General features: G+C 39.4%; 1 protein-coding gene across 1 annotated transcript in view; it reads right to left on the reverse strand.

Moving 5' to 3' along the window:
• Positions 1–272: 272 nt before the first annotated feature.
• UGCG (UDP-glucose ceramide glucosyltransferase) overlaps positions 273–12,758 on the reverse strand; it is a 44,874-nt gene continuing 32,388 nt past the window's right edge. Inside the window, exons 5-9 of the mRNA XM_004600301.3 lie at positions 11,025–11,137; positions 6,628–6,806; positions 5,052–5,138; positions 4,398–4,587; positions 273–2,868 (exon numbers count right to left, since the gene is read on the reverse strand). Of these exons, the coding sequence (XP_004600358.1) occupies positions 2,698–2,868; positions 4,398–4,587; positions 5,052–5,138; positions 6,628–6,806; positions 11,025–11,137 (740 nt within the window). The 3' untranslated portion in view covers positions 273–2,697. The remainder of the gene's footprint in view (positions 2,869–4,397; positions 4,588–5,051; positions 5,139–6,627; positions 6,807–11,024; positions 11,138–12,758) is intronic.

Here is a 12,758-nt window from a genome sequence, read left to right on the forward strand (position 1 = left end):
GAATCACCGTGAGATAGTTACAAGCTTTCATATTTGGATTACAATCTCACAATGATCAAACACCCATCCCTCCACCAGTGCACATTCCCCACCACCAGTATCCCGGGTATACCCCCCCTTTCCCACCCTCCCCCTGCCTCTATGGCAGACAAGATTCCCCATACTCTCTCTCTACTTTTGGGCATTATAGCTTGCAACACAGACACGATACAGTGACTTGATGAGATAGTAAGAGCATAATAAAAGTATAAAAGTACACCAAAACACATTGCTCGTATTTTGATTGTATTCAAACTTTTAATTTTTTTCAACAAAAACTTAAGACAATGATTTTAAATAATAAAAACATGGTATAATCTAGACTTTTTTTTCTATCGACAGTTTATTAAATTTAGACTCCTACAGTTCTGTTGTGATGCTTTCTTCAACATGTATATTGTTTCTAGTTTATCACTTAAACTTGCTAAACAAAGGCTCATTCTGACTGCTTAAATGAGGCATCACTTTACGGAAATATTCCACACTCCCACATAAAACACATGTACAGAACAGTCATATTTTCTATTTACAAAATACAAGAAGTCTGTCCCGCCATTTTGGTTTTGCTGTTACACTGCCATATTGAGACCAGCACAGAGCTAAAAATATGCAAGGTTTCACTTCAGCAGCACAAAGGATGGCATCAACCAAACTTCATTAAACAAACCAACAAAATTACAAACAAGGTCAGCAAAATTCAACTGGGTAATAGTGATTCAACAATAAATAAAAGAGTGGGTCACAACTAGACTGGTTTTCACTGTGCAACTTTCCTTGGGGAAAATATTACCCATTTCACATACACAGGAATATGCATCAAAGCCTTTGTTCACGAAGAAAATGCCCTTCAAAGTAACTTATCATAAGGCAAAAAAAAAAAAAATTAAAAAAAAAATTAAAAAACAAAACAAAGCAGTTTGGCCCAGAGAAAAGTCTCAAAATATGCATATACAAAGTATATAAATATTCTTGGATATACTGCCATTTAAACCATGTAGAGAAGTCATCTTACAACGAAGTGAATTGGCTCAGTGAAGTGAAAACGTGTTCATTTTCTATAGATCTGTTATTGCTAATATGCTATTCATTATGCTTTGACGTAAAAACTGGCATCACTTGGAATTTAAAGCTGCCATATTGCCAGGTCAGCCTTGCAGCAGGCATTCATAAGGACAACATGCCATCCAATGCTGGAGGAAAGCAAAAACTCCACTACCAGAAAAAGGAAGAACCAGAAAAATAAAATAAAATAAAAGGGGGGGGAGGGGCTATTTATGCACTGTCTCTTAAATGTTTGCCTATTAAAAAAACAAACAAACAAACAGAAACAAAAACAGTCCAGTTCACCACAAGTTAAGCACAACCCGACAAGCAATTTCAGCGCATGAGGGGTAGGAGAGTGAAATTCAGCATGCATTTACAACTAGCACTGCAGTCTATTGTCATACAAAGTGGAATACAAAAATCCAATTTAAATAGGGCTAGACTAACTGTAATAGTAAAAACAAAATCACACACACACACACACACACACACACACACACACACACACACACACACTAGACAGACTTAGTTTGATGACTTAGTTCGATACTGATTCAGTTGAAGGGTCAAACTTATTCTGTCCCCCCCCCCCTTAATATTCTAACTGCAGTTTATTCATTGATGGCTAGAATATTTACTTTAAAAAGACATTAAATACCTGTATCATGAAAGTACATTCTTTTTTTTTTAACAAGAAGACATACTGTGTAAGAAAATAGCTCATGTGTGAAATGTGTCTGAAATGCATTTTTTTCCTCACAACTATCAAAACATCCACTCACACAGAAATAAAACCACCCCCACCACCCCCCAAAAGATAAGGGAAGATGGGGTGGGTCAGGAGAGAAGAGAGCAGGGAAGGAAAGGTTTACCAGCACAGTGATTGATTAACAATGGTTCAAGACAGAGTTGGTCACAAAGATGCCTTCAGTACGTGGCTACAATTAAAAACCAAACTCGGCCACTTTTGGTTCATTGCAGTGAGACCAAAAACATCTCCTCACAGATTCACATAAATACTAGACTCCAGCTCTTTTTATTAAAGTTTTTCCATTTGTTTTTGCAAGGCCTAGCTACCTTATTACAGTTTTTATTTGCTCTGCAACAACTACAAGAGGTAGGCATAAAGCATGAAAAAGTTTCTCAGTACCTCAAACGCAGCTGTTCGGTTCCATTTAGATACACGAAGTGATTCCCTTCTAGCTATTTCTAAACCTTCGAACCACGCTGCTACCATCCCTTAAATGTTGTGTCATTAACAAGTAAGAAACTTTCTCGACTGAAGGATACTGTCAGAGGGCTTGTTGCAGAGCATTTATATATACGACCTGTATTTAATTTTAAAAAATAAACAAAACCCAAACCCAGGTTCCTAGAACCAAGTCTCTTGATTCTCTACTTCCACAAAATAAAGTGTACCTGTTGGCCAAGACTACCGATGTGTTTTGTTTTGTTTTCCACAGACGCAGGTGCCATGCAAAATAAATTAAAGAACAAGATACCAAAACATACATGTGATAAAACTACTGAAGGTAGATCTTTTAAAAGCATTTCTATAAACATAATTTATAATACTTCTCTTTTCTTCCTTTATGTACAGTCACAAAGCTGTAGTTATACATCGAGGATTTCCTCAGCTGTGCCACCACAGCGTAACCTGTAGCGACCAGTTCTCCAGCTAATCGTAGGGTCCCATAATGCCGACAAGAAAATATATATTGTCATGGATTCCCGGATGAACCAAGCTACTGCATAATCAAGTTTTGAAAAACACAGCGTGCCACCCTAGGAATGAAAAAAAGAGAAAAGGTAACTGACTAATCAACCACAAGACTAAGATATGCCCAACAATCATTTCTTCCATTTTAGTCTTTTTAGTAGTATATCAAAGTTGACTCTGCTTCTTTAGATAATTCAATTTCCATACAATACTGATGAAAGTGTTCATTACAAGAAACAGTAGCATTGGAGCTGGAGTGATAGTACAGCGAGTAGGGTGTTTGCCTTGCACTCGGCTGACCCAGGTTCGATTCCCAGCATCCCGTATTGTCCCCTGAGCACCGCCAGGGGTAATTCCTGAGTGCAGAGCCAGGAGTAACCCCTGTGCAACACTGGGTGTGACCCAAAAAGCAAAAATAAATAAATAAGAAGCAGCAGCATTAACATTACAGCTAGGGCCGAAGAAACAGTATAGAAGGTACAGTGGGGTAGGCACTTGCCTTGCAAGCCGCTGACCTGGGTTTGATCCCTGGCACCCTATTATTGTGCCCAAGCGCTGCCAGAAGTGATTCCTGAGCACAGGCAGTGTGGCCCAATCAACCCCTCCGAAAAAATGAAAACCAACTGCTTATAAAATACAGCTACTCTAACACACTATTTGTGATAGCTTAACAGTTTTCAAAAGCTTAATAAAAGTGACTATATAACCACTTTGTCTTCTTGGGATATTTAGGAGTTGGTGGGATGCAGACAGTAGCCTACCACCGGTCATATCCCGGCTATAAAACCCCTGAATGTTAAACATCAAGTTCTTAATAAAATCATGCCAATGTGCGGCAACATGGGTTGAATGGGAGGATGATCTTTATGTTAAATTAAAGGGCAAGGCCACACTAAGTTATTTTCACTAATCTCTGGCATACAGAATAACCTGCCGAGGGAATGGCAGGTAGCAAAGGCGGGCAAAACACTGGCTCTAGATTACAACATAAAAATGGCAAGGCAAGAGAGAAATGGAGCCAGGAAGTAAGAAGAGATCTGGAAGCAACAGAGGGCAAGGAACAAGGGCCTTGGATCCCTCTATGCTGTAGACGCAAAGTATCTGAACACATCTACACCACTCGATCCAATACTACTGTCGACCTGGGGCCCAAATTATAGCAATTAAATGCAATAGTCAAAGGAGAGACTGAAAAACCCGATGTAAATAACTACGTAAATCATGGTGTTTAAATGGGAAAGGAAAAGTTACCAGATTACCAAGCGGTGGGCAGAGGTGGTCAGAGGAATGAAGTGAAGAAGTAATAGAAGGACAGTGGCAGAGGGCACTGGGCATTTTGGTGGTTGGTGAGCTGCAGTAACCACAGCCATTAAAATCATGTTAATACTATTGTCACTGTATAATCTAAACTGTAATAGTAATAAAACATTTTTACTTTGACTTTTATGTTCATGGACTATTAAGGAAAGCAATGTTTAAACCCCAGAAGTAACCTCTAGTGGGAAGCTGAACAACGGTTTAGATCGACCTTTCACAAATTAAAATAGTTGTAGTTCCAAGTGACTACCAAGCCTTTTCACGCCTATCCACATACCTGGACACCCCTGAGTTGAATGTAGTCAAATATAAACCATGCCAGGCAATGACACATGAAAAATACCATGATATCCCATCTGAATACATGGTGGGCTGCCCAACCAATTATTAGGCTGGCAACAAAGCATTCTGAAATTGGCTCACAAATTATTGTAGCAGGAAGCATGTTGATTCGTAATTTGGTCCATCTTAAAAAAAAAAAAAATTAAGGTTTACTTTTCATAGCCCGGTTTCAAGACTAATGATTCTATTCTTCAAAATATCACAGGTCTCCACACTATTACATAGACACGCCTCTATATAAATCTTTAATGAAACTTTCCACATTTATTTCATGTCAAATAAAAGTCTATAAATTTATTTGAAAGACATTCTTGAAGAACAAAGGTTATAAAATCCAAAGAGCAGATAGAATGTTAAAAAAACAGACTAGCATATAAAAGAATAATCTAAGTTTCAACATCTGTTTGAATTCAGTGTAATACTCAACCAAGAAAATATACACATTTAAAGACAGAAGTTAAAGTCTGTTTTGTGGAACTAAAAATGTTAAAAATCTACCCTTAGCTTTTATTTTAAATGTTAGACTACATAAAAATGAACTCTACCTCTCTACTAAGAGTATAAAAAGAAAAAAACTCAGCTGATTTACCTGATCATTCTGGACTGAAACTGAGAAATTGAATAGGAGCCAGAGTTTTGCATGGCAACTTGAGTGGACATTGCAAACCTCCAACCTCTGAAAAGGAAGATAATTAGAAAATGAGCTCTGGACTATGAACACATACAAGCCTGACTGGTTGTGCATTTTGCTCATCGCTATACAGAGTTACCAACTGCTCATGTTTTGGGCGAGCCTGGTTCTCAGGATGAGCATCTGGCTTAGGTACATACCATACTTAGGGATGTTTTAGCAATTACCCAGACCTACAACAGTATCATCTAAGAGCTGGGAAGAACTGTAGCACTATGGTTTAAGGAACTCAAAATACATAGGCATTCTAAAGATACCAAATGCAGAGAGGGCTCTGCTGAATAACTGTCTATAATCAGTACTGATTAAAAGAAAATTAAAAAGGAGGGGTTATGAAGACACCAACAAGTCCAAAAAACACAAAATGAGAAAAAGTGACATTATGCACTTGGCTTTTGGGAGACAGAGTGATGCCATGAACCACATGAACACCCTAATAGAGAATTTTTTAAAAGCACACTTCAACTTTTAAAATCCTATCTTTATCAAATCATCACACAAGGCAACGACCCCCTTTCTAAGCAAACATGTTATCATTTTGGGATAGAGAAATGCTGAGTCAATCATGGCAATCATTAGATGGTTTCCTAGCAGAGTACTGAAATTTCAAATTTGAAATTATATTCTGTAAGATCTCTCCTCTAGTGGCTTGTGTATGGTTGTTGGTTTTTGTTTTGTTTTTAAAGAGGCCACATCCTCTTTAAACACGGAGACTTGGCCTGTTGGTGCAGACTTGATGGTTCAGTGCTCGGAGGGCTGGAGACATGCGGTACTGGCACTAGGATTCAGGACTGTGTGTCTGCTAGTCATGGGCTAGATCACTCACGCCATCTCCCCAGGCCCCCTGTAATCATGATTTTTAAAAAACTCTTCTAAAACACATAAAAATTTAAATCCATCATAACAGAAACTCAATCACAGGGCGACTGCCTTTTAACCACTTCAAAGGCATTAATCTGAAGACTGGAGTCACTGGAATGCTTATTTGCTTCATTAGGATACATCAATGAAAATACTGGAATTACTGTCAAAAAGAAAATTGAAACACATTTGTACTCGCTAGGCGGAAATTAAACGGACTTTGATCCAAGAGTAATATAATGAACAGAGCAGATCAAGTGAAGCTGAACACTGAAGATACCACAGCCTAGGGAGTGCTGGGAAGTGCTCGAAGGTAGAACCCCTGTCTTACTGCATGAGGCCCAGAGTTCACCGGGCCCCAGTCACCCAGAACAGCCCCCACGCCAAATGTGACCCTAGAAGCACTGCCGTGTGCCACGCCCAGCACGCAACCAAGGGAACCACTGGCGCACTGCAACCCGCATGTGTGAGGACCACAACTAAGCAGGAGAATGTTTGTTAAGTGTAAGGCCAAGTGTGTAAAGGTCCCCAGTCATTGCAGCAACTATAATGGGAAGAGGGTAGGGGAGCTCAGGGTGGACATACAGAACTTGACTTAATTTCATTTTCTTACCGATCAGCTATTGCTTTGGCCATAAAGTAATCTTCAGCGATGTACTGAGCAAACGCGATCAGCCCTCCTGCTTGATCTAATACGTCCTTTCTCATTAAACAAGACATTCCTGTCACACATTTGAAACCCGTTACATTGGCAGAGATGTAGGACCTTGGATGGGAAGTCCCAAAGTACACCTGTCAAAACAAAAACAGCAAGAGGACAATTAAAATTTGATTATCAAATGTATGGTGTATGTGGCCTTTTCTCGTAATGAATTTCCTTTAAACATACTTGAATGCCGATATATAAATATGTATAACACATATTTATACATAAATTTATGTATATGATTCTTAGAGAAACTACCTGTATAAAAAGTGGTACAAAATGGCATTTACATACATCAGGCAGTAAGTTCTTATTTGGTTGACCACTCTTGTTATTATCCCCTTTACAAATATATGTCCCCAAACAAAACAAACAAAAACAGATTATTTAGAGGGAGGACAAGAGAATCTTGTTCTGAAATACTGCCATTTCTAAATCTGCAGGAAGACAAGATTAATCCAAACAGAATTTAATTTGGGAAGAAAGTAAAACAGGTAAAATATCAGTTAATAAAACATTAACAATGCTTTTTAAAGGAGCTACACCCAGTAGTGCTCTGGGGCCACTGGTGCTACACCCAGTAGTGCTGAGGACTGAACACAGGGTCATGCACGGGCTTCTCTAACTGTGCTTGCTTCCCAGGCCCAGCAATGTGCCCTATGTTTCCTACTTACAGAATATTCAGGAAGTGAACGAAGGGAAGACCAACAATACACCCATAATACCCCCATACACACCCCCCCACGTGGGTCAACCAACCTACAGGAGAATCCTCCTGTAACCGTTTCACAGCTGTGTGCTGCCTGACCTTGAGTGGGTCAGTTTCTTCCTAATTTCTCCAATTTTATTTTCCATAAGCAAGATGCGTATTAAAATCCCCCTATTTTCATGCCCTTTCCCTAGAGATGCTTTGAAATCATGAGCCATAGAAGCTGCCAAATTCATGGTAGAATAGTGGGACATCACTGCAGTTACTACACATGAAACCATGCATCGCTTGCATCTTAGATATGCTGAAGTTTCTAATTAGCTTTGAATAAAGAACAGTGTGATCTTTCTCAATGGCCGAGTTACACCCAGAGACTTGGAATGAGAGAGGCTTGGAATATGGGACAAGAATATGACTCTGATGGCCTACTTCCATACTAACCTATGTCCAAAAAAGCAAAGAAAACTTGAAACCAACTTCTAAGACTAGAAGCATACATCTTTATTCTTTAGGCAATTATCGATAAGGTGACATCTCAGGAAGGAGACGAAAGGAGGGACCATGAAGAGGAGTTACTTGACAGACTGGAATAATTCTTTCCATTCACTCAAAGTATGGCAGAATGTCCCTTAGAAATTAAACCTAAGTATCTGGGAGATGTTTATCAATGACACTTACATTGCTTGGATATTTGTAACAAAAAATCAAGGTGGCACATAAGAAGTTTTTTTTCTTTTAAAGCATCTACTTAATATTTTTAAAAATTTTTTAATTTTTTATTTGGAGTCACATTCGGCAATGTTCAGGGGTTACTCCTGCCTGGCTTTGCTCTCAAGAATCATTCCTGGCAGAGCTCGGGGGACCATTGGGAATGCCAGGGATAGAATCTGGATCACCCACATGCAAGGCAAGAGCACTACCAACTGTATTACCACTCTGGTTATCAGAATAAATTTTATTAAAATATTATTAGAATAAATTTAGAATAAAGCCACAATTATTAGAATAAATTCTAATTTATTTAGAAATTTCTAAACAAATCCTATTTAAGACTTCTGATTTCATACTGTAGGACAAGTATATTTGAAGCACTAATTAGAAGTGCTTATGGTTTATACTATCAAAGGTCAAAATGCAAGTTTTAATAATGCACCTGTATCTTCTGTGTGGCGGTCATAAGATTATCAATTCCAAGGATCATTAATGCAGATAAGCTAAAAGCAATCTGCTATACTCAGAGACTGAAATAATAAATCCCTCCCTTATAACGTCAAGACAAATCCTTCATTCTAAATGCTGAGCAGTATAAGGATAGTCAAACCAAGTACAGAATAGATAGATGATAAGACTATAATAAAATCAATAAGAATTACTTTGGGGGACCAAGAAATACCTCAATGGGGTCAATGGGCAGGTGCGTTTGCCTGGCATTCAGAAGACCCCACGTTCAATTCCCCGAAACTGCATCACATACCCCGGGGCACACCGCCAGGCAGCCACTGTGGCTCCAAGTCCTGCCAGCCTGAGAATTATAACATCACCAGACCTGAGCACTGGACTAAAGAGCCCACATAATAGGTTCTGACCTTCTGAGCACTAGTTGGGGGAACCCTAACCTCCCAAATTACTATTAAAAGAAATTACTAATGATACAGAGGAAAGCTTAAGGACTGGGGGCAAAAAAAAAGGTGCATGTTGTTTTTAGAGTACGACTTCTATCAAAGTGGAAATATACTAACAAAAATAAACAAAAACTTGTAATTTTAAAAATTTAGTTATATGTTCCATGGATTTTCTTTAGAAATAATTTACAATTTCCTATACACAGGTCTGTATCTCAGTTATAGGTTAAAGAGTGAAAAATAAAAATTTTTGCAGCTATTTAGCAGTATCTTAAATTGATTTTATATTTACTATGAACAACTTTCATTGTTTATACACTTGAAATACTCTGATATTTAAAATCCATTCTTTTAAGATTGGTTCTTTGAAAGAACTATATAACTTGAGCTTTTACATCCCTCTAGAGGGGCTGGAGCGACAGCACAGCGGGTAGGGCATTTGCCTTGCACGTGGCCGACCCAGGTTCGATTCCCAGCATCCCATATGGTCCCCTGAACACTGCCAGGAGTAAATCCTGAGTGCATGAACCAGGAGTGACCCCCCCAAAAAAAAACCAAAACAAAAGACAAAAAAATACATCCCTCTAGGATGTTCCAAGGGGGCCACAGCACAAGACTAAGGGGCCAATGAGTAGGACAGGGTGGGGATGGGTATAGAAAGAAACTAAAGTAAGAAGAGGGTCATGGTCAGAAAAAGGTCAACGAACTCTGGCTTAGCTTATTTAGACCACGGGTCAGTACAGTACTGAATGGGGGAACTGGGGGGTGTCACCCAAAAAACCCTTCACATTTAAAAATGAAAAAATATGGGGATGTGGTTTGGGCCACCACATCTAGAGTGCTCAGAGCTTTCTCCTGGCTCCGGGCTCAAGAATCACTCATAGTGGGGGACTGGGGATAGAACCCAGGTAGGCCACATTCAAGGCACGCACCCTACTCAACTGCACTATCTCTCCAGTCCTAAATAAAAATTTTTGTGCTTCATTATCAGTGAATGCTTGATGAGTATGCCTAATTTAAAACCCTAACTATCCAACAGGGAGTTGGATAAATATTTCTTGGGTAGAAAGAGCTCACAAGTGGGCAAATCTACAGCAGGGAATCTCAATGTTGACTTCACAGTGGAGTCATCTAAACAGAATTAAAAATATTAAGGCTGGGGGCTGGAGCAATAACACAGCGGATAGGGTGTTTGCCTTGCACGTGGCCGACCCAGGTTCGATCCCCAGCATCCCATATGGTCCCCCAAGCACTGCCAGGAGTAATTCCTGAGTGCAGAGCCAAGAGTAATCCCCGGGCATCTCCAGGTGTGACCCAAAAGGGGTAAAAAAAAAAAAAAAAAAAAGGCCTGGATCCCACACTCAGAAAGGCTCCAATATCACTGACATGGCTGTGGTCTCGCCCTCAATCATGTAATTAGGAATATTAGAAAGTCATTAGGGGCTTTAAAAGCTCCCCAGGTGATTTAAATAAGAAGGATGGTTTAAGACTCCTTGGTCCCAAAGAGAACAGCAGAAGTGAGAGCAAATGCTCTTACAGAGGGTCTAGTGTGTTGAGCTGGTGATCAGGTGTCCAGATGTTTCCTGTACATTCGCTTTCTGCTAAGGCGTAGCAAGTTCAGTCATGAGTGACCCAGAAATGTGCTCACCAAAGAAAACACTTGGGCCAGAGAGAAGCACGGGAGGCAAGGTACTTCGCCCTGCTTGTAGCAGACAACTTGTAGCTCAGTTCAACTCCCCGAGCACTTCTAGAAGTCCCCTCTGAGCACAGAACCAGGAATAGCTCCTGAGTACTGTAGGTATGACCCCAAGAAATAAAAGTTACTTTCAACTTTGGTCTCTAAGACCTGGCAGATTCAAATGGATCCAGTGTTCAGGGAGCTCATCCCAAATCTCCAGATCATGTCAAATTTCTGAAAAGCTAGCAAGCCGGCAATATTTAGGAACATTTATATTCAGGAACATCACACTTACCTGTTCTAAAGTGGCAGCAAATCCTTGTCTGTCAGCCACGTAAGGCAGCCCATGTACCAACCCTACTTTCTCTGTCATCTGGTTAACCATGTCAGTGAGAGTGTCTGGAATTACTATAATTAAAAAAAAAGGAGGGAAGGAGAAGGTAAACAAGAAGGGAGAAAAGAAGTATTTTAGTAAGACACCCACTAATGCAAAATGTTATCTTGGGAGTTATGAATTACTAAAAGCAATTCTTTAAACACTTGTATCTAATAACATACATCTCAAACACCCTTTCTGAGTGGAATACAAAATTTTATAAAAGCTGAATTTGTAAGAAGCAATGTACCCTCTACATGTCTCCAGGCTCATCTACACCTATGTACCAGCAGCAGAAGATATTTTGAACTACACCCTCCACCCCCCTGTCAGAGCCTCTAAAGTGGAATCACGACCTCTGTGTCTTAAGGGGGAAAGGTACAAGATATAGGAGCAGAGGTCAGTGCACCTCAGTTCTTATAATGGCTCCCCATTTCCTAGCCATAGGAAATGAGCACCCATTTTCTCAGAGGGTATGAGATAATCTATCTTATATAGCTGCCAGGAGGAATCAAAGGAGATTATACCTGATCGATTTGCATGCTGAAAAAGTAACCTACAAACAACAGCAAATAATCTAAGAACAAATGTGAGAAACAGTCTCTGATCACGAGTTCACTGAAGTGTATCAATGCTGATTACTAAAAACTGCTAAGCCTCTACTAACTGGAGCAATAGCACAGCGAGTAGGGCGTTTGCATTGCACGAGGCCAACCTGGGTTCGATTCCTCTGTCCCTCTTGGAGAGCCTGGAAAACTACCGAGAGTATCCTACCCACGTGCCAGGGCCTGGCAAGCTACATGTGGCATATTCAAAATGCCAAAAACAGTAACAACAAATCTCAAATTGGAGGCGTTACTGGTGCCCGATCGAGCAAATCGATAAACAATGGGAAGACAGTGCTACAGTGCTAACTTCAGGGTAAAAGAAACAAAATCCACTGTACATATCCAATAGCAAACATCTCATACCATTTCACATAATGACTACATTTTGATTTCCTTCAAGTATTTAGGAATTTTAATCTGTTGTATAATTAACGTGGATTTTTTTTTTACCTGAAATACTACACCTATCATTCTAGGACAGTGGTCCCCAAATGCTGCCTCAAAGGGGCAATGGACATATTCTGGGGATATAAATGGAGAGGGGTGCTATATTAAGTAGGCAGAAGTCACCTGATAGATCACCTCAGCAAAAAGTATCCAATGCCAAATAGCAACAGGAATGAGGTGACTGGGGAATGTGCACTGGTGGAGGGATGGGTGTTTGATCATTGTGTGATTATAACCCAAACATGAAAGCTTGTAACTATCTCACGGTGATTCAATGAAATTTAAAAAAAAAAAAAGGAATGAGGTGATTATCTCCAATGATGATTATTAATAACCATCATCTCCAAAAATGGAAGCAATTATATCTAACATAATTTGTTATGCTTCTCACATTTAGAACACTAAAGGTAAGAACATAAACATTTAAAAGTATAGATTATAATTTCACTATATAAAGTTTCCACTTGATACTGAAATTTTCTACAGAACAAAGCCATGAATTCTGAAATGTACGTATCCTTGTAAAAATCTGTTCATTTCTGTCTCTTTGTGTGAGAAAGTACCTTATGAGTGCCACCGATTAAAATGCAAAATTTCA

Source organism: Sorex araneus, chromosome 1 (assembly GCF_027595985.1).
Source record: "Sorex araneus isolate mSorAra2 chromosome 1, mSorAra2.pri, whole genome shotgun sequence".
Lineage (NCBI taxonomy): Eukaryota > Metazoa > Chordata > Mammalia > Eulipotyphla > Soricidae > Sorex > Sorex araneus.